General features: G+C 38.7%; 1 protein-coding gene across 2 annotated transcripts in view; it reads left to right on the top strand.

The window, feature by feature from the left end:
• aldh2.2 (aldehyde dehydrogenase 2 family member, tandem duplicate 2) overlaps window positions 1-22,430 on the top strand; it is an 86,385-nt gene that overhangs the window by 54,176 nt on the left and 9,779 nt on the right. For both annotated transcript variants that reach the window (XM_051689552.1, XM_051689560.1), the window contains 6 exons: window positions 12,809-12,937; window positions 19,574-19,687; window positions 19,782-19,884; window positions 20,016-20,200; window positions 20,801-20,965; window positions 21,914-22,071. In XM_051689552.1, coding sequence (XP_051545512.1) covers window positions 12,809-12,937; window positions 19,574-19,687; window positions 19,782-19,884; window positions 20,016-20,200; window positions 20,801-20,965; window positions 21,914-22,071 — 854 coding nt within the window. The remainder of the gene's footprint in view (window positions 1-12,808; window positions 12,938-19,573; window positions 19,688-19,781; window positions 19,885-20,015; window positions 20,201-20,800; window positions 20,966-21,913; window positions 22,072-22,430) is intronic.

Below are 22,430 nucleotides of genomic sequence, written 5' to 3'. Positions count from 1 at the left end.
AAGTGTCTGTCAGAGACTGCACAGCGGTCACCAAACCTGGTATAATAGTCACAAATCCCACTCAGGTGAGCACGAGGACATCACAATTTTTGGTGGGGATAATTAACACATTTATATTTTCACTAATAACCAGAGCCCACAAAACTTTGTTGAAAGCTCCGCAGACTTCCACAGAATTGGAATGCCCGCCATGCAAAAAGCACTTGTGTGTTCGTTTTTTGAATAATTTGGCTTATGCTCTCAGCTACCAATAAGTGTGTAGTACTCTCAGCTCTGTTTAAAACAATTTATGGCAACACTTTACAGTGAGGTTGCATCCATTAACATTAGTTAATGCATTAAGTATCATGAACAGACAATTACAATTATTTTTTTACAGAATTTATTTATCTTTGTTAATGTTAGTTAATTCAAATACAATTGTCAAGTCATCAGTATTTGTATAGCGCTTTTCACAACACACGTTGTGAAAAGCAGATTTACAGAAAATCATGCTTTAACAGAAAATGAAGCTGTAATATCTATAAAGTCTTAGTCATCATTGTGCAGTTTGATAAAAATACGATTGTAAATTGTCTAAAAATAAATAGTTAAAAAAATAAATAATTATTATATTTAGAACCCCAGTGAGCAAGCCAAAGGCGACTGTGACAAGGAACACAAAACTCCATAAGATGTAGGTTAATGGAGAGAAATAACCTTGGGGGAAAACCAGGCTCACTGTGTGGGCCAGTTGCCCTCTGGCTAAATGGCATGAATATAATGCCAATATTAGTTTATTATGTGTAGTGCAAGTCATGGTTTAAAATTATTAAACCAAGTAAATGTTAAGGGCCAGTGTTTAAACTACAAGATTTTTTAACTGCAGAAGTTCACATAGATGCATTGTCCTTTGTTAGTTGGCTGATGTAGGCTTTTGTTGGTGATTAGTTGATAATCTGTGTATTCCATTTTAAGAGTGTAGTCCATCATTAGACCAAGGTGATGCAGGGCAGGTCATTTCGATAAGGTTCGGTGAGGTCCATCCGAAGTCCAAGGTTAAGGCAATGGCACATGAAGTATCCCCATGTCTTATGGTTGGAGTTGGCTTTAGTTCTTCCTCTGTGAAATGCATCGTAGTAGACCGAAGTGATATCTGGCTGGCACAGGCTGCAATTAGTTGTCATCACTCAGCGACATGTAGCAGTGGGAGTCGGACACCAAGCTGGAAAGGAGCAGGATCTGGCAGACTCTGGTAACCTCAGGATATGTATCCTGAGGTTAAGACAGGGAAACAAATAGAATAATATTAGCCATAATAGATGTAATAATAGATGCCATTCAATTTATTGCAGATTTATAGAATATGAGAAGTGTTTCCAGTTCCAGCAGACCTAACTAAAGCAGCATAACTATTTTATGGTTGAAATAGAGTTGATGGATAAATTAGGTGCATGCCTGGCTGAATAGATGAGTCTTTAGTCTAAACTTAAACTGAGAGAGTGTGTCTGAGTCCCAAACAGGGTTGGGAAGACTATTCTGTAGTTTAGGTGCCAAATAGGAAAAGGATCTACCTCCTTTAGTGTATTTTGATATTCTAGGTATTATTAACCGGCCAGAATTTTGCGATCATAATGAACATGATGGAATGTAGCGTGATAGAAGGTAGGGATGTGTTGAACGACTAATTTCACTGATGTTTAAACAGAAATTTTGAAGTCGACTAGTCTAAAAAGAAACCAACCTTCAGAAGACAGTCAAAAAAATGTGTTTATGCGACCCATTTAAAATACTTAATCTATTCCAAATCCGAAGCTAAATTCCACTGATAAAGGGCATTTATCTGCAACGTGCTCGCCTTGCATTATCATCATTGTACATTAATTATAGAACATGACACGCATTCACTGAATCAACGTTAGCAAATATTTAACAGGCATATTTGTTGAAAACAATTGAATGAATAGTGCAGGACCAATAGCGCAACCCAGCCTGTTCTAAACGGAATTCACCACATAAAAGTTACTAACATATTAAAACAGTCAGGACATTGTTGAAAATAATTAACAGGTAGACTAAGCCAAATCTATGAGAGAGAGAAAAATGAGCTGAAAAGTTGCGCATATTTCACGACGTGCAGTCGTGCATTAGCCATTGTTCTAATATGACAAAAATAGCTATAGGATAGAAAACATAGGCCTGTGATGTAGCCTACAATAAACCTAATGTATTCTAAACATGACGTGCACACAGAATAAAATATAGTTTGACCCATTAAGCAGTCAATTTCTAGGCTACTTACTCAAAAACATCAATATTTTGATCAGCAAAATTAACACATCGACATGGTCCGGTGAAAGATGGGATTTGACTTACCTGAGGCTGCTATCCTGCGCTTGAAAAAGCCTGCACAGCAGGAAAATAACAGACAAGCATGCACAGATGTAAAGAAGACTCAAACGTGAAAACATCCTTTGGGACTTTCAAACGTTTGGAAATCCGATTCCCGCACCACCACCGAAGTAATTTCATAACTACTTTGCTGAGTTTGCTTGTCTAGCGAGAGGACATTTTCCTGCACGCGCTGCGAGAGAGAGGGATGAAGCGCCTGAGGTAAAATGAAACTTTGTATCTGCTCCAGATATCCTCTTTTTTAAATAATATTTGTATTATTCTATTTAAAATATGTAACAATATTATTACAGTAATTTAAGCGCAGCCTCTGTAAAAAATATAAAGCCAAACATAAATGTGTAAAAATGATGATCAGTTTAATGGGGGGAAATATTAACCGACTAGTAATTCCAGTGTCGACTAGCAGCATCAGAACCATTTAGTCGACTAGTCTCGCACATCCCTAGAAGGTCACTTATGTACTTTGGAGCTAGACCATTCAAAGCTTTTTACATAATTAATAGAATTTTAAAATTAATACGAAATTTAACAGGTAGCCAGTGTAGCGATGATAAAATGGGGCTAATATGATCATATTTCTTGGTTCTAGTTAACACTCTAGCTGCTGCATTTTGAACCAATTGAAGTTTATTTATTAAACTTGCAGGACATCCTCCCAGTAATGCATTACAATACAATTTTCAGCAGCAGCAACAGAGAGCATGCGTCGTAACTTGGCAATATTTCTGAGGTGGAAGAATGCTGTTCTACAGACATTGGAAATTTAATTTTCAAAGGACAGATTGGTATCAAAAATAACACCTAAGTTCTTTCATGTAGAAGACGATGTAACAGTACATCCATCGAGAGTCAATTAATATTTTAGCTGCTTATTTTTTTAGGTTTTTGGTCCAATAATTAGTACCTCTGTTTTATCGGAATTGAGTAGGAGGAAATTTCTAGCGATTCAATCTTTGATTTTATTGATACACAAATTTTGAGATTTTGTTGGGTTTCGAAGAAATTAAATGTGGGGTATCATCGTCATAATAGTGAAAATTGAGTTCACGATTCCTGATAATGTCTCTCAGGAGAAGCATATATAAGGAGAAAAGCAAAGGCCCTAAAACTGATCCCTGTAGCACTCCATACTTTTGTTTGATCTGACAATTCCTCGTTTACACAGACAAAGTGTTAGCGGTCTGATAAATAGGACCTAAACCACACTAATGCCTGTCCACAAATGCCAACATAATTCTCAAGCCTATCCAAGAGAATGTCGTGATCTATGGTGTTGAATGCAGCACTAAGATCTAAAAGCACTAGAAGAGAAATGCAGCTGCTATCAGATGATAAGAGCAACTAATTTGTAACACTGATAAGTTCAGTCTCTGTACTATGATGGGGCCTAAATCCTGACTGAAATTCTTCATATATATACCATTTCTCTGTAGAAATGAAAATAGTTGGGACGACGCTACCTTTACTAGTATTTTCAGATTAACATTTTTATTGGTTGATTCTCAAACATAACACAGAACAAAGTGAAATATACATGCACAGTATATTATCCCCCTTAACCCCCATTCCCTATCACCCTCCCAGGCCCAACCCCACCTCAACCCCAAACAAACATTCCCGTGGTCCAAGTATACACATAAACAAAAAAATAAAGGTTTCTCTCCACATGGCCCTCACTGAGAACCTTTCCAGAAAGGTCATGTATTTGTCCCATTTTTTTTACCATATCTAATCTACCAAGCTGTTTGTATGACATCTTTTCAAATGCCGCCACCCTGCCTAATTCAGTGAACCATTTATATACCAAATGAGGGAGTGCCAATTGACTTCCATCCTCTAAGTATTATTTGTCTGCCAATCATTACACTAGTTTGGATCCAGCTTTTTGTATATTTTTCACCACTTTAATAACCGCCCCATCACCCAATATACATAGTCTGGGGCAGAATGAAATTTGAGTATCTAAAACCTCAGCTAATATTCTGGACTCTTAACTGGAATTCTTCAGATTAACAATTTTTAATGATTCTCATAAATGAACACAGAAAAACAAAACATTTAAACACAGAATCAATCTTAACCCCCACTATTACCCCTCCCCCTCCCAATCCCACCCTGGCCCCAACAACATCCCAGTGGTCGCACATTATATGTAGACACAGACACAAATAAATAAAAAAAATAAATAAAAAAATATAATAAAAATAATCATTTTTCTAAACGACCCCTCCTCAAAGGCCGCCACCCTTCCCATCTCCGAGCACCACTCCTGAAAGGAGGGTGCTCCAGCCGACATCCAACCCCTTAGAATGATCTGTCTGGCGATCATGACACTGGTTAAGACCCAACTCTTTGTGTGTCAATGACCACCCCATCACCCAAAAAACAGAGTCTGGGGCAAAATGATACCCAAGTGCCTAATATATCGCACACCAGACTCTGAACCTTCAGCCAAAACTCCTGAATCTCAACACACCACCAAAAGACATGGGTTATGTCTGTCCTCTGATTGGCATCGCCAGCAGGTGGGTGTGTCTTTAAGATCAAGCCTATACAATCTGGTGGGGGTCCAATAAAACTGATGTAATATCTTGAATTGCACAAGGCGCACCATTGCATCTCTAGATGCAGTCTTGACATTCCTCAGAATTCCAGTCCACTCCCCCTCCTCCAATTCCAAGTTTAAATTTTTTTTCCCATAATCTCTTGAGAGTGGTCGAGGTTCCATCCCCCAGACTCTGAATTAACAGGGAATAATACACTGATGCCTCATGACCTTTTCCAAAAGCAGTAATTACCACTCACATAGTATTTGCCGCTTTAGGGGGGTGAATGCTATTCCCAAAAATAGTACAGAGCAAGTGACGCAGCTGTAGATATCTAAAAAACTGAGATCTGGGGTTCCCAAAATGTTGAACCAAATTTTCAAAGGATCTCAACACACTACTCTCATATAGGTCACCGAGTGTAGTAACCCCCCTCACAATCCACTCTGACCAGCAGAAAGGGTACTTAGTCATACGTAGTATAGGGTTCAGCCATAAGCTCAAGGCAACATTTAGATAAATATCCAAATTCAACACTCTGGACACTTTTGTCCATACTGAGTGCAAATGCGAGATAATGGGGTGTAGTTTAACTTCTCCGGTTAGATTGATAGGCTTTGCAATGGCAAAATAGGTGCAAGAACTTCCTGTTCAATACAAAGCCAGGGAGGGGCTCTTTCAGGTGGAAGCGACCAATGAGCCAAATGTCTGAGACCGAATGCATAATAATAAAACAACATTTTGGGTAGGCCTAGCCCACCTTTGTCAATCCGCCTATGCAGTTTACTGAAATGTAATCTGGGATGCTTACCATTCCAAATCAAAGACATCGCTATGCTCTCAAATTGCTTGAAATAAGAGAGGGAGACATCTATAGGGAGTGACTGTAGCAGGTAGTTGAATTTTGGAATACAGTTCATTTTAATAACATTAACCTTCCCAATCATAGATAAATGTAATTAAGCCCACCTACTCACATCACTCAAACCATTTTTATTAAAGGGTCAAAATTAACTCTAACTAAATCACACAAATTTGCTGGGAATAAAATGCCCAAATTCTTAATTCCCTGTTTAGGCCACTGGAAGGCACCCGGTTAGAAAGCCGTTACTGGGCAGTACGCTGTCAGAGCCAAAGCTTCGGATTTAGACCAATTGACTTTGTATCCTGAGAACTTAGAAAAGGAATTTATAATTCTGTGGAGGCAAGGCAAAGATCTAGTGGGGTCAGAGACGAATAATAAAATATCATCTGCATAAAGCAGAAGCTTATGCGCCACCCCTCCCGCCATCACACCTGGTAAATCATCCTCCTTTCTTATCGTGGCTGCTAATGGTTCCAGGGCAAGACAGAACAATAATGGGGAAAGAGGGCAATCCTGCCGGGTGCCCCTATCCAGAGTAGAATAATCTGATCTTAATCCATTTGTTTGTACTGCCGCTACAGGGTGTCTATAAAGTAACTTAATCCATCCAATAAAAGTATTCCCGAACCCATATATTTCCAAAATCATAAAAAGATTTCTACCATATCAAACGCCTTTTCGGCATCAAGTGAGATGGCAGCGACCGGAGTCTGATCATTCGCCACTGACCACATGATATTGATGAAACGCCTAATGTTATCAGAAGAGCTGCTGCCTTGAATAAACCCCACCTGATCTATATGTATAAGAGATGTCATAACTTAATTGGTTAGCCAAAATTTGTGAAACAAATTTAACGTCTAGCTGGATCAGGGAAATTGGACAGTAACTCTTACACTCGCTTGGATCTTTGTCCTTTTTAAGAATCAGACTGATCCGGGCTTGTGTCATGGTTGGCAGGAGCTTTCCATCCTTTAATGGTTCCGTATAAACTTCTAGCAAAAGTAGAGCCAGTTCTGTAGCATAAGATATAAAAAATTCAGCGGCAAAGCCATCTGGCCCCGGAGCCTTGCCTGTAGGCAGGGCCTTAATTATCTTGTCAAGCTCCTCCAAGGTTATCTAAAAATCGAGAATTTTTTTTGCTCAGTCGTCAATTTAGGGAGTTCTCCACAAAGTTTTTAATATCTTCATCAGTAGACGAAGATGTGGAACTATAAAGATCAAGATAGAACTCTTTAAAAGCATTATTAATATCAATGGCTGACGTAAATATTTCACGACCAGCAGATTTCACTGAGGGAATAGTAGAAAAAGTCTCTCTCTTCTTTATATATCTAGCCAAAAGTTTTCCTGCTTTGTCCCCTGACTCAAAATATGAGTCTTGCCCTGAATAACCAAAACTCCACTTTCTGTGACAAAATAGTATTATATCTGTATTTTGATTGGGTCAATTCTCTGAGGCAATCAGACGACATAGGCACTTTTAATATTCCCTTCCAATTTCACGAGTTCTCGTGCTTTGGATTTTTTAATGAATGAGGCATACTGTATGATCCGACCCCTAAGAACTGCCTTAAGTGCCTCCCAAGCCAGAGGATACTGAGGTCCAGTTGGTTTCCATATAAACATTGATTTCAGCCTTTAACAATTGTTGGAATTCAGGATTTTGCAAAAGGGATACATTAAAGTGCCAACTATATGATTTCTTTTTCTCCAAATGTGGCAACACCTCTAAACTCACCAGGGTGTGATATGAGACTAAGATGTTTCCAATTGGGCAATCCACAACAGATGAAATTAGGGACTTAGATATAAAAAAATTATTCTAGAATAAATCTTATGGACTGATGAAAAGAATGTATAGTCCCTACCAGATGGGTTCAAAAGTCGCCAAATATCTGCAAGACCAAGATTTTTACACATCCTGTGAAGCGTAAGTGTTGCTCAAGGGGGCTTACACACTTTTGCTTCACTATGATCAAGGACTGAGTCCATCAAAAGATTAAAGTCTCCTCCCAATATTATATCATGAGGGGTGCCAGTGGCTTGCAGTATCCCTTCAAGATCTATAAAAAAGTTCTGATCATCAGTGTTAGGTGCATAAATATTAGCCAAAATCAACCTTTGCCCCTGAATTTCTGCCTAATTTATCTTTAATCTGTTTGAGACATTTTAATTGTAGATGTTTACTTATCAATGTAATGACTCCCCTGCTCTTACTTGAGCCAGCACTAAAGAAAACATGTCCACCCCATATCTTCCCAAATTTTTCAGCTTCCTGCGAGGAAAGATGAGTTTCTTGAAGAAACACTATTTCATATTTCTTACGTTTAAGAAAAGAAATAACCTTCCATTTATGGGGTGCCTTAACCCATTCACATTCCATGTGGATAAAGATAACCCATTCATATTAACATTTGACATTTTTATATAATAGAAAAAATAAATAGTGTGTCAAAAACGTATTATAAAGACCACATTCCAACATTAGTGCAACAATCAAACCCCTATATATATATATATATATATATATATATATATATATATATATATATATATAATATAAAGCCGTTAAGTTTCCTCGGACAGTCAAACGAGTGTTCAGTGAGCCGTTTGTTTCATAAGTGTAGCAGATGCTCTAATCCTTCCAATGTCCTGCAAAAATACTCCACAAAACAAACTCCAGCCAATAGGAGGCATAAGCACAAAGAATGAGCAGATTCATCCACAACTGTCCCGAAGGAGTATTATTCCACAAAACAAACTTCAGCCACTAGGCGGAACTAGCACAAAAAGAAACAAAACAGGCATCCCGGTTCCTCGGATGGTCAAGAATATATTGAGCGAGTCAAGTTCACTCGGAGGCCACATAAAAAAAACACACCATGACTTCCTCAGTCCATAAACTTTATAAAAGACATCGCTTGTTGAGGGCATGTAGATATTTTGCAGCCATCCTTAGTATCCATTCTCAATCTGGCCGGGAACTTCAGTGTAAAAGCGATCTTCCGTCTCATGCAAAATTTTCTTGGAGTGTTGTTCCACAAAACAAACTCCAGCTGCTAGGTGGAACCAGCACAAAAAGAAACAAAAATGGCACCCAGCTTCCTCAGACAGCCAAGAGTATGTACAGCGAGTTAATCCTCTCGGGGCCACATGAGAAGCACCAAATGGCTTACTCACTCCAATGTTTCAGCCTTATTCCAAAATGGATTAATTATTTTCCTCAAAATTCTACAAACAATACCCCATAATGACAACATGAAAGAAGTTTGTTTGAAATCTTTGCAAATTTATTAAAAATAAAAAATGAAAAAAATCACATGTACATAAGTATTCACAGCCTTTGCCATGACACTCAAAATTGAGCTCAGGTGCATCCTGTTTCCACTGATCATCCTTGAGATGTTTCTACAACTTGATTGGAGTCCACCTGTGGTAAATTCAGTTGATTGGACATGATTTGGAAGGCGCACACACCTGTCTATATAAGGTCCCACAGTTAACAGTGCATGTCAAGAGCACAAACCAAGCCATGAAGTCCAAGGAATTGTCTGTAGACCTCCGAGACAGGATTGTATCGAGGCACAGATCTGGGGAAGGGTACAGAAAAATGTCTGCAGCATTGAACGTCCCAATGAGCACAGTGGCCTCCATCATCCATAAATGGAGGAAGTTTGGAACCACCAGGACTCTTCTAGAGCTGGCTGTCTGGCCAAACTGAGCGATTGGGGGAGAAGGGCCTTAGTCAGGGAGGTGACCAAGAACCCGATGGTCACTCTGACAAAGCTCCAGCATTTCTCTGTGGAGAGAGGAGAACCTTCCAGAAGAACAACCATCTCTGCAGCACTCCACCAATCAGGCCTGTATGGTAGAGTGGCCAGACGGAAGCCACTCCTCAGTAAAAAGCACATGACAGCCCGCCTGGAGTTTGCCAAAAGGCACCTGAAGGACTCTCAGACCATGAGAAACAAAGATTGAACACTTTGGCCTGAAAGGCAAGTGTCATGTCTGGAGGAAACCAGGCACCGCTCATCACCTGGCCAATACCATCCCTACAGTGAAGCATGGTGGTGGCAGCATCATGCTGTGGGGATGTTTTTCAGCGGCAGGAACTGGGAGACTAGTCAGGATCGAGGGAAAGATGAATGCAGCAATGTACAGAGACATTCTTGATGAAAACCTGCTCCAGAGCGCTCTGGACCTCAGACTGGGGTGAAGGTTCATCTTCCAACAGGACAACGACATTAAGCACACAGCCAAGATAACAAAGGAGTGGCTCTGGGACAACTCTGTGAATGTCCTCGAGTGGCCCAGCCAGAGACCAGGCTTGAACCCGATTGAACATCTCTGGAGAGATCTGAAAATGGTTGTGCACCGACGCTCCCCATCCAACCTGATGGAGCTTGAGAGGTCCTGCAAAGAAGAATGGGAGAAACTGCCCAAAAATAGGTGTGCCAAGCTTTTAGCATCATACTCAAAAAGACATGAGGCTGTAATTGGTGCCAAAGGTGCTTCAACAAAGTATTGAGCAAAGGCTGTGAATACTTATGTACATGTGATTTTTTTTTTTTTTTTTTTTTTTTTTTTTCGTTTTTTATTTTTAATAAATTTGCAAAGATTTCAAACAAACATCTTTCACATTGTCATTATGGGGTATTGTTTGTAGAATTTTGAGGAAAATAATGAATTTAATCCATTTTGGAATAAGGCTGTAACATAACAAAATGTGGAAAAAGTGAAGCGCTGTGAATACTTTCCGGATGCACTGTATCTCGGCCTTCTTCATGCTCAGGAATTCCAACAATTCTGATGTTATTTCGCCGGCTACGGTTCTCAAGGTCTTCCAGTTTTTCAAAAATGCGTTCCAAATCTCCCATGGTCGCTAGCAGATTAGCAGATAATGCCCTCTCCGATGACTCCAGATAATCGATCCATTTCTCGACATCAGACAATCTTGTAACCAACTCAGAGAATTTCGTTTCTTTCACCGTAATCGATCGACGTAATACAGCGAGATCTATTTCAGCAACAACTTCGTCAGCATCACAGACATGCTTGCCAGTTGACGCTGGATTTCTCCCGCCGCACCGTCCAAACCATGTCCCTGGTCTGCAGGCCTGTTTGAGGTTCCAGCTTGAGCATGTAGTGTCTTTTAATATCTCCAGAGCCCAAGGATTTTGAATTCTTTGCCATATTGACTTATTGACAAATATTTAGCAGGGTGTATCGAATCTCACTGGATTATAACACAAAAATAATTAAAAACTAGCAAAGTGAGGGCCTGGGTAGCTCAGTGGTAAAAGACGCTGGCTACCACCCCTGGAGTTCCCTAGTTCGAATCCCAGGGCGTGCCGAGTGACTCCAGCCAGATCTCCTAAGCAATCAAATTGGCCCGGTTGCTAGGGAGGGTAGAGTCACATGGGGTAACCTCCTCGTGGTCACTATAATGTGTGGTTCTCGGTCTCAGCGGGGTGCGTGGTGAGTTGTGCGTGGATGCCACGAAGAATACCGTGGGCCTCCACATGTGCTACGTCACCGCAGTAATGCACTCAACAAGTCACGTGAGAAGATGCATTGACGGTCTCAGACGCGGAGGCAACTGAGATTCGTCCTCCGCCACCCGGATTGAGGCGAGTCACTATGCCACCATGAGGACTTGGAGCGCATTGGGAATTGGGCATTCCAAATTGGGGAGAAAAAACAAACATTGACAGACTGGGCAATTAGAGAAGACACATTTCAGTAAGTTGTACGGTATCTTTCAACAAAACCTCAGATGTTCATTCATGTTTTTTTCATGCTATAAGATGGATAGTGTTGTGCCCCGCTCTGTTTGAATGGCCAGCTACCACAATCTGTCACATGCACCATTAAAGAGCATGAATACAACATTAATTGTTTGAATTTCAAGATAAAATGACATGATTTGAAAGCTGAGACTAAAATTGTGTTTCTCCAAAAAACAACATCTGACTCAAAACTTAGTGTGTCACAATTTGTGCATATGTAGCTTTAACCGACTAATAGTAAAACTACATATCAAACACAGTCTGTTTGCAATTTGGAACAAAAGACAGCTATGTTTGTGATATCTGGAGATATAATATATCTGATATATGTTGGAAGCACTTTCCAGCAGTGAGGAACAGAGAATGTGAATGATTGATTGAAAAATTCTTGAAAAGGGTATTAAAAAGTACTAAATTGGTGGGCTAGGATTCTAAAAAATGTCAAGACTACATCTAGAGTTGCAAGGGTTCGCCTTATGCAGTTTAAGATGCAATTTAAGATTTTGCATACACTACTGTTCAAAGGTTTAGGGTCACTTACTCATTCTTTTTTTTTCACATTTTAGAATAATAGTAAAATCATCAAAAGTATGGAATAACATAAATGGAACTATGGGAATTATGTTGTGACTAAACAAAATCCAAAATAAATCAAAACTGTGTTATATTTTAGCATCTTCAAAGTAGTCACCCTTTGCCTAGAATTTGCAGACATATACTCTTGACATTTTCTCAACCAACTTCTTGAGGTATCACCCTGGGATGCTTTTTAAACAGTATTGTAGGAGTTCCCATCTATGTTGGGCACTTATTGGCTGCTTTTCTTTATTATTTGGTCCAAGTCATCAATTAGAAAAACCTTTTTTTTATTGATTTATTTATTTTTTTTATAAAATGTTTTTTAGTTTTATAATGAAATAAATTAATATGGTGGCACAATTATATTTTTGTCTACAAAACTAATTTCAAACATTTAAGCATACGCCTTCAGATCAAAAGACCTTTAAGATCATGAGAAACATTTCAGTCAAGTGTTTCAAAAGTTTTGACAGGTAGTGTGTAATAAAATAAAACATTAAACTGCTGGCTATGTCTCCATTCACTCGGTCTCATTGACATGTATGCCTAAGTGTGGTTCACTGCATTGAGTAATACAATCTTTCTCTCTTTCTTCTGTAATTTTCTTTTGCTTTTTTGCTTCCATCATCCAGTGGAACTTCCCTTTGGTGATGCAGTCGTGGAAGCTAGGCCCTGCCCTGGCTACAGGAAACACAGTGGTGATGAAAGTGGCAGAGCAGACACCTCTCACCGCCCTCTATGTTGCCAGCCTGATCAAGGAGGTGACTGGAATGCTAATATTTGCACTTAATAATGCAAATATTAGGGGATAAGTGTTGTAAATATGTAAAAATGTATATGTACATTTTACAGTAGATTAAATGTAAAATCACATAATAGGCCTATCATTTGAAAGTTATATTGTTAAAAACATTGTCTTCCTTTAAAAGCTTCATAGTAGTTAGCTGTTTTTTTTTTTTTTTTTTTGTTAGGTGCTTTGTATTTTTTTGTATTTTTTATTATTTTGTGGAGTAAAAAGGGGGCAGCTCAAGTGTGATTTCACCTAGGGCACCTAGGGCACTGCTACTGTTTACTGTTATGGCTTTTATATGGGTCAATGTGGGTCAGTGGGTCAATGTGCCTTGAATAAGGGTCGTGGCTATTTGGGGCTTAGCCCAGACCTCTGTAGAAACAGATGAGGCCATCCTTTGATGAAATATCAAAATATTATACACTTCATAAAAAAAGTTTAAAAGTTACATCTGTGGGGTGTCTTTTATAAAGTAAATCTTTAAATATAACTGAATCCAAAACTAAAAGGCCCCACTAAATTTTGTCTCAGCTTCTGATATGTTTAAAGATCAAAAGTTGCATGCTTTTAACACCATGTTCTTTGCTGCTGCTTGAGAATATCCAATTTATTTAGTACAACATTTCGGTCATGCAACCTTCTTCAGATATTTAAAAGCCAAGAGTGCATCACCTGCAAATTTAAAATATAGAGTGGACAATCAAAAGCAATTACAAATGGTTTTCTATCTCTGTTGTCATCACATGTACCTCGACACATGTGGTTTACTTGATTCTTTGCCCTTTTGATCTAGGGTATGTGGGAAAAACGTCTAGAAAATTTAAACAACGCAATAGTGAACATAAAAGTTCCATTAGACAAAAAGATATGAATTATCCAGTTGCAGTTCATTTTAATAATTTTAACTATGATGTTTCCACTACGATTCCTTGGCATTGAAAAGGTAAAGGTGCCACCTAGAGGTGGTGACAGACCTTATATTACCGAGACGGTAATTCTTTTGGATTTACAGTACACTCTCAAAACGTTAGCCCCAATTGGTCTTAATGATGAACTTCCTTTTAATGTTATGCTGTGATGATGAAATTTAGATGTGTTTTGTATACAAAGGTATTTGCAAATTCATACTATGCAGTGAAAATTAAATTTTGATATGTTTTGTAAACAAATGTATTTGTAAATTTATGCTAAGTTTCAATAATTTATGCTTGATCTGGATGATGAATTGTTGTATTAAGGTTTTTTAAAATACACTTTCTGTTTAGAACGAACCGAAATGAAAAACAATTCGGTTTTTAGTCCCTGGTATAAAGATTGCCACTCTTTTTCTGATTGTCATTGGCCATGACTGTTTGTAACTACTTTTGATTGGGCTCTTTATATTTTTAATTCCCATGTAAATTCCAATTAAATTCCTCACACATTTGAAATATTCTTCTAAAAATCCTAATTTGTATTCTGCAGAAGAAAGTAAGTTATATACATCTGGGATGGTATGAGGGTTAATAAATTATGAGAGAATTTTCATTTTTGGGTGAACTATACCTTTAAATACCTGACGAATGTCAAATGATCGAAATGTTCATTTTTGTCCCTTTCGGCTTTCCGTAGTTAGATGCACATTGTGTACAATTGACGGTTTTGAAGACTATTAGTCAGGTGTTTTAAGTTAGTTTAGAAGATAGCAGGCTGTAAATAGGCTAAAATAGGTGCTTATGAGAAATAAAAATAATTGCTAGATTTGCCAAAGTTTACAAGGATTATGGCAACATGTCTTTAAAAGAGTTTTACAAAACACGCAAATGTCTTGGCTTGTGACAAAGTTTTTGTTATTAACAATTTTATTGATTCCAATCATAAAACATACAAACACAATATAAAAAAACGGAATCAATGATTCACATTAAACCCCTCCCCCCGAACATTCCCCCCACCCGACACAAACACACACTACTGTGGTCACCAACAACTAGAACATAAAAATATAAAAAAAATAAAATGCTATACATTCAAACAACATCAATAATACACATACCCAACTAAACTACAAATCCCTCTCCACAGCCCCTCACTGAGAACCCTCCAACCCTCCACACTTCCTGACAAACAAATCCCATTTCCCCAGCCTTCTAAAAAAAACATCTCAAACACCGCCACCTCGCCCATCACCCCGCACCATTCCCTAAACGAGGGTGCAGACGACTTCCATCTCCTGAGGATGACCCTTCTGCCAATCATGACTCCGGCTAGGACCCAACTTTTTAAATATCTGTCCCCGATATTAACAGCCATTCCATCACCCAGGATACAGAGTCTGGGGCAAAATGAAAATTGAGTGTCCAATACCTCACACATAAATCTCTGAACCCTCAACCAAAATTCCTGGATCTTAACACATCCCCAAAAAACATGTGCTGTGTCCCGGTCTTCTGATTGGCACCGCCAGCAGGTGGGTGTCTCTTTAAGACCCAAACTATACAATCTAGAGGGGTCCAGTAGAATCGATGCAAAATCTTAAATTGCATCAGATGGACCCTTGCATCTCTAGATGTAGACTTGATGCTTTTTAAAATCCTAGCCCACCCTCCATCCTCCAATACCAAATTTAAATCTTTCTCCCATAATCTGTTGACAGAAGACGAAGCTCTGTCCCCCAGACTCTGAATTAACAGGAAGTAATACACTGATGCCTCATGACCTTTTCCAAAAGCAGTAATCACCACTTCCAGAGTATCTGCCGCTTTAGGGGGGTGTATACTACTCCCAGAAATAGTACAGAACAGGTGGCGCAGCTGTAAGTACCTAAAGTACTGAGATCTAGGAATCTTAAAATGTTGAACCAAATTTTCAAAAGATCTCAGCACTCCACTCTCATATAGGTCACCGAGTGTAGTAACCCCCCTCCCAATCCACTCTGACCAACAGAAAGGGGACTTATTAATATGTAATTTAGGGTTCAGCCATATGCTTGAGGCAACATTTAAATAAATGTCTGAATTAAACACTCTGGACACTTTTGTCCAAACCACGTGCAAATGCAAAATAACAGGGTGTGACTTCTCCGGTTAGTTTGATAGAAAGGCTTTGCAATGGCGAAATAGGGGCAAGAACTTCCTGTTCAATACAAAACCAGGGAGGCGCTCTCTCAGGTGGAAGCGACCAATGAGCCAAATGCCTGAGACCGAATGCATAATAATAAAAGAGAATCTTGGGTAGGCCTAGCCCACCTTTGTCAGTCGGCCTATGTAACTTGTTGAAATGTAATCTGGGATGTTTACCATTCCAAATAAAGGACTTTGCTATGCTGTCATATTGCTTGAAATAAGAGAGGGGGACATCTACAGGGAGAGACTGTAGCAGGTAGTTGAATTTTGGAATACAATTCATTTTAATTACATTAATCTTCCCAATCATAGATAAATGTAATGAAGCCCACCTACTCGCATCATTTGAAAACCTTTTTATTAAAGGCTCAAAATTAACTCTTAACTAAATCACACAAATTTGCTGGGAATAAAATGGCCAAATACTTAATGCCCTGTTTGGGCCACTGGAAGGTGCAGAGTTGAAAAGCTGTTACTGGGCAGTACGCTGTTAGAGCCAAAGCTTCGGATTTAGACCAATTAACTCTGTATCCCAAGAATTTAGAGAAGGAATTAATAATCCTGTGGAGGCAAGGCACAGATCGAGTGGGGTCGGAGGTGAATAACAAAATATAATCTGCATAAAGCAAAAGCTTATGCGCCACCCCTCCCGCCATCACCCCTGGAAAATCATCCTCCTTTCTTATCGTAGCTGCTAATGGTTCCATGGCTAGACAGAACAATAATGGGGAAAGAGGGCAACCCTGCCAGGTACCCCTATCCAGAGTAAAATCATCTTAAATTAATCCATTTGTTTGTACCGCAGCTACCGGGTGTCCATAAAGCAACTTAATCCATACAAACAATCAAACCCGAACTTCCCCCAAAACAAAACAAAAAAAAACAGAAAAAAGAAAAACTTGCGCATTAACCCCACACATGACAGCGCCAACCGGCGTCCATCCCTCTAAACTTAAACAGTCCAAGTACGCCTACGAGAGCCCCCACAACAACTTTGCATTTGGATTACTCAAGTCCAGTGCTTCTGTACAAATTTTGTGAGACAGAATTACACAACAGAAAATGAACTATAAAACAAACTCCAGCCAATAGGCGGGATAAACACAAAGATGTGTAAATTCCTCCACATAACTGTTCCGAAGGTGTGTTCCTCTACAAAACAAACTCCAGCCACTAGGCGGAACCAGCACAAAATAAAAAGGCGTTCAGTTCTTCGGACAGTCAAGTGAATGTTCGGTGAGTCAGGCTCACTTGGCTGTTACATGAGAGCAAAAAAAAAAAAAGCCCTAATCACTCCAATGTTTTGCAAGAAATATTCCACAGAACAAACTCCAACCAATAGGAGGCGTAAGAACAAAGAACGTGCAGATTCAACCGCAACTGACCGAAGGAGTGTTACTCCATAAAACATACTCCGGCCGCTAGGCGGAACCAGCACAAAAAGAAACAAAGAAGGTGCCCAGCTTCCTTGAACAGTCAAGTGAATGTTCAGTGAGTCAGGTCCAGTCGGCTGCATCACACAATAACTTACTCACTCCATTGACTCTATGAAGGATAATTGTTGCTGTGGCCATTTGAATGTTTTACGGCCATCCTTCGTATCTATTCTCAATTTGGCCAGGAACATCAGTGCAAAAGCGACCTTCCGTTGATGTAAGAGTTTCTTGCATTCCTTGAATCGATCACGTTTCGCTCTTGTCGAATTCGCAAAGTCTGGGAACAAGAAAATGTTGAGCCTTCCTTTACTCATGATCTCAGAAATTTGTCCAGAATTGATCGGGGCCTGTCTCTCTCAGCTGATCGCCGAGCCGGAACTCCGTGAGCTCGCTCGATTTCCAGCTTATGGCCTGTTATGTCAAGCAGACTCAGGAAGAGCTTGTCTTGGAATTTCACCATATCTTGGCCTTCTTCATTCTCAGGAATTCCAACAATTCGGACGTTGTTTCGACGGCTACGATTCTCAAGGTCTTCCAATTTTTCCAAAACGCGTTCTAAGTCGCCTTGTTCGCTAGCAGATAAGCAGCTAATTCCCTCTCCGATGACTCCAGATAATCAATCCGTTTCTTGACATCCCCGATTCTTGTAACCAACTCCGAGAATTTCGTCTCCATGGAAGTGATCGATCGACGTATTACAGCAAGATCCTCCAAGTCTGCGACGACCTTCACCAGCACCACCGACATACACGCCATTTGGCGCTGAATTTCTCCCGCCGCACCATCCAAACCGAGTCCCTGGTCTGCGGCCCTGTGTGGGGTATCAGCTTGAGCATGGGGTCTTTTAATGTCTCCAGAGCCCGAAGATTTTGAATTCTTTGACATATTGTCTTCATAGAACAGTTATGGATCAGGGTGTATAGAATCTTTACGAACTAAAAAGTATTAAAAACTAGCAAAGTGCGCAGAGCTCGCCGTTCACACATGCAACCCTTGCATAGCGCCACGCGACTCTCCGGCTTGTGACAGTTAATTTTAAAAGTTAATCTAATATTTGGTACTTAATATATCTGGATGGACTAACTCACAACACAGTTTCGAATATCTCACAAAGACCGTTCAGACTCTATAGAGCTGTTCATGTTGTAGCCCAAAAACTTTGAAGAGAATTAGCATTTTTGAGCCTTTGGATTTTCCTATGGGTTCTTATAATGCCAGTTTTTAATTTATGAGAATGTGAATTTTGAAGCCACAGTGTTTCATGTTAAGCCAATGTGTAAGTATGTTGCTAACAAGTTGCTAGATAAGAACTGCTACTGTTTTCCATTTTGTCAGGCACGTTCACTCACATGCTTGTGGTAGTTGTATTCCTCATCTAGTAACTCATTGGCAAGATGCCGGCTTAATAATTTAAGGTTAGGAATGGCTGTGTGTAATTTATGTTGTAGAACAAAATGTCCAAGTAATTTTTAAGTAATGTTTAACACAGATCTTATTTTACCCAAGAGTTGAAAAAAATCCCATTATAAAAGCACACAGGAAATTCCTGAGAAACCCATGGCAAATTAGCTTTCCAGGTTTGCCCACAATATTGATGTCAGGGCTGAACAGTTCTATTGACACAGCCGCAAATGCGAATACTCTTGCATGCGCGCACATTCTCATGAGTGCTGGAAAGCAGCCGCCCCACAAGACAGTGCGTGGGTACTGAATTGAGATGGTATTTGGTATTATCGATACTGTGTAAAAAGACTGAAATCTTTAATTTATATAGATTACTTAATATTACAAATATGTCTATATTTAGTTTCAACTTGATACTGGAGCACTGGTACTTTTGACATCAGTACAAGATGATTGAAATTCGGGGTTTTACTGAAAACATTCAGGGCTTAAGCTACCCCTTGCGCCGCCCATGGTTACTGGGATAAAGCGAGTAATATTTGGCTGGTCATGTGCTTTCAACATGTTGGCCCCCATGATGTAGCCCAACAACATGTAAAATAGATAAGCTTTTATTAGTTTTTTGTTTGTTTGTTTTTTATCAGTTTCCACAATTTGTTTTAGGTGGGTTTCCCTGCTGGAGTTGTCAACATTATACCTGGAATGGGTCCCACAGCAGGGTCAGCCATTGCCTCTCACATGGATGTAGACAAAGTAGCATTTACTGGCTCCACTGACGTAAGAGGGTTTTCAGTAATTGGACTTGTATATCATATTTGTAATGTATCGTTGTTTTGTTTGTAAACTGGAGTAGCTTATTATCGTTCTGTAGGTAGGTCACCTCATCCAGCAAGCCTCAGGTACCAGTAATCTGAAGAAAGTTACCCTGGAGTTGGGTGGCAAGAGTCCAAACATCATTTTATCAGATGCAAATAGTGAGTTCACCTTTTTATTCTGATCCTTACAACATGTTCATAAAGAATTATTTTCCATATTTCCATGATAGAGATGCTGAGAAGTTTAAGAGGAAGACTTTCACTAAAAAAAAAGCTATTTGCATTGACAGTGGAAGAGGCTGTGGAGCAGTCCCATTTAGCCCTCTTTTTCAACCAGGGCCAGTGCTGTTGTGCGGGCTCTCGTACCTATGTACAGGAGAGTGTCTATGATGAGTTTGTAGAACGAAGTGTGGAGAGAGCCAAGAAGAGAGTTGTGGGAGATCCCTTTGACTTGAAAACAGAGCAGGGACCCCAGGTATTGCTCGGTTAAATCTTAAATTTAAAACATGTATTGAAATATTATATTTACACAAAATAATACAAATATGTGAATATGTACACATTTTAAAGTATTTTAATGAGGCGTGATATGCCCTGGTGCTATTTGTCACCTTACTTATTGAAACTGTCATAAATTAAATTAATATTAAATAAACATTTGAAAAAGTCAACACTCCTTTGGATATTTTATTATTATAGCTTTATTTTACACACTTCACCCTGTTATTAATTAAATAAATTACATTTTAATTTATTTTTGCTTAAATTGCATAATTGTGAATGTCTACAGATGGTAATTGTTCAGTAGCATTGTCTGTGCATTATTTTACCATGATTATCAGTTCAATGTATTTGCAGTTGTTGTGTTTCTTCTATGGTTTTGATGCCATGTTTAGCATTTTGTATTGTCAGCTTCCTATCTTGGTAATTATGAGTAACATGATTTGCACAGTATAGTTTCGGTTGCTGTGGTGAAAAAGCAGTTGCTAAGAACAGAAATGTAACAAATGTCTGAATCCCACCATCAACACAGCAAGCTGATATTACCATTTTTTTTCTGCCCACTTGACTGAAGGTTGATGAAGAACAGTTCCACAAGATTCTTGGCTACATCAGCAGTGGAAAGCGTGAGGGTGCTAAGCTCATGTGTGGTGGTGGGATTGCAGCTGAACGTGGTTACTTTATCCAACCTACTGTCTTTGGGGATGTTCAAGATGACATGACAATTGCTCGGGAGGAGGTATAAAAATGAAGATGAAAACCTTTTAAGTCATTATCTAGGAAAGGGCTATATACTGGATATATAAATGTTTGTTTTTATACACTGTATATGTATATGTTTATACACACATACATGCATTCTTTTTTCCTTTTTAATCTGCATTTTGGGTGGAAGCACAGGATGCTATGCCACTTAAATTTTCATTCTTTCATTTTTGAAGTAATTAAAACTTGCCTGGGCTACCGCCGCCGCGCACGAAATAAAAATAAAAATAAAAATACTTTTTTCTTTTTACATTATATGTGTACGAGTTATCCAAATTAGTAGGTACATTTTTCACTTTAGTTGTTGCGTTAATTTTTAATAATTTGAGAGGAGCCTCAGCCACAGCTACTGGAAGAAACTGACCCTTGGCTTGGGGGGAAAGAGTCCAAACATTATTTATCACATTCTAATAGTACTTTTTTATCTCTTTTATCCTGACACCCTTATCTTTTCATAAATTATTCATTTATTATATATATATATATATATATATATATATATATATATATATATATATATATAATTATTTTAAGAGTTTATTCCTGGACAAATTTGTGAAATTTTTGGCATATTATGGAAAATAAATTCCATAATATGGTGCATTTTCCTGCATTTTGTACATAGACAGTACACGAATTCCTATTTATACAGAAAAGGTGTATGTCTTATGTAGAATAGGTGTATTGCTGTATTCATTTCTGTATTACCGTTTCATTTGTTTTTCTGTTTTGTCTTCAGCTGTGTTTGCTTTTCCCTCTTAAATTAGTTTTAGAAAGGTGCTGAATGACCCTTTAAACTTTTTTTCTCCATTTAAATATGACATCAGTAGAACTGTTAATAATTTTTAAGAGATTACAGTTTTTGTGGCTGTAAAATTCAGTACAATTATATAATATCCTACCCCTTTTCTTTTGCTGTTAGATTTTTGGGCCAGTGATGCAAATCCTGAAGTTTAAGTCTTTAGAGGAGGTACTTGAGAGAGCCAATAATAGCAAATATGGGCTTGCAGCTGCTGTTTTCACCAAAGACATTGACAAGGCCCATTATATCTCTAGTGGCCTGCGTGCTGGCACTGTCTGGTAAGCATGTAATTGCTTTTTTTAAATGTTAAGGGTGATGGTAAGAAATGTAATAACTATTAAATACTGTTTTATACTGTATATACAGTGCCTCACAAATGTATTCAGACCCCTTCAAAGTTATATTTTTCTTGATTACAAATGGTATGTCCTCACATTTTTCCAATTAATAGTTATATTGTAAACTTCTGCTCTTACAGTACATTTTAAAGCCAAGATTGTGTATTTCTGAGTAGATATTTAAATAAAATTAAAAACTAAAATTTATATTAATAATTAGTTGAGCCGAGTCGCATGGCGCCATGCGAGGTTCGAACGTGTTAACGGCCAGCTCTGCGCACTTTGCTATTTTTTATATT

The sequence above is a fragment of the Myxocyprinus asiaticus genome, chromosome 4 (genome assembly GCF_019703515.2).
Source record: "Myxocyprinus asiaticus isolate MX2 ecotype Aquarium Trade chromosome 4, UBuf_Myxa_2, whole genome shotgun sequence".
Lineage (NCBI taxonomy): Eukaryota > Metazoa > Chordata > Actinopteri > Cypriniformes > Catostomidae > Myxocyprinus > Myxocyprinus asiaticus.
The sequence above is the reverse complement of the archived record's forward strand: the minus strand, read 5'-3'. Positions and strand labels throughout refer to the sequence as shown.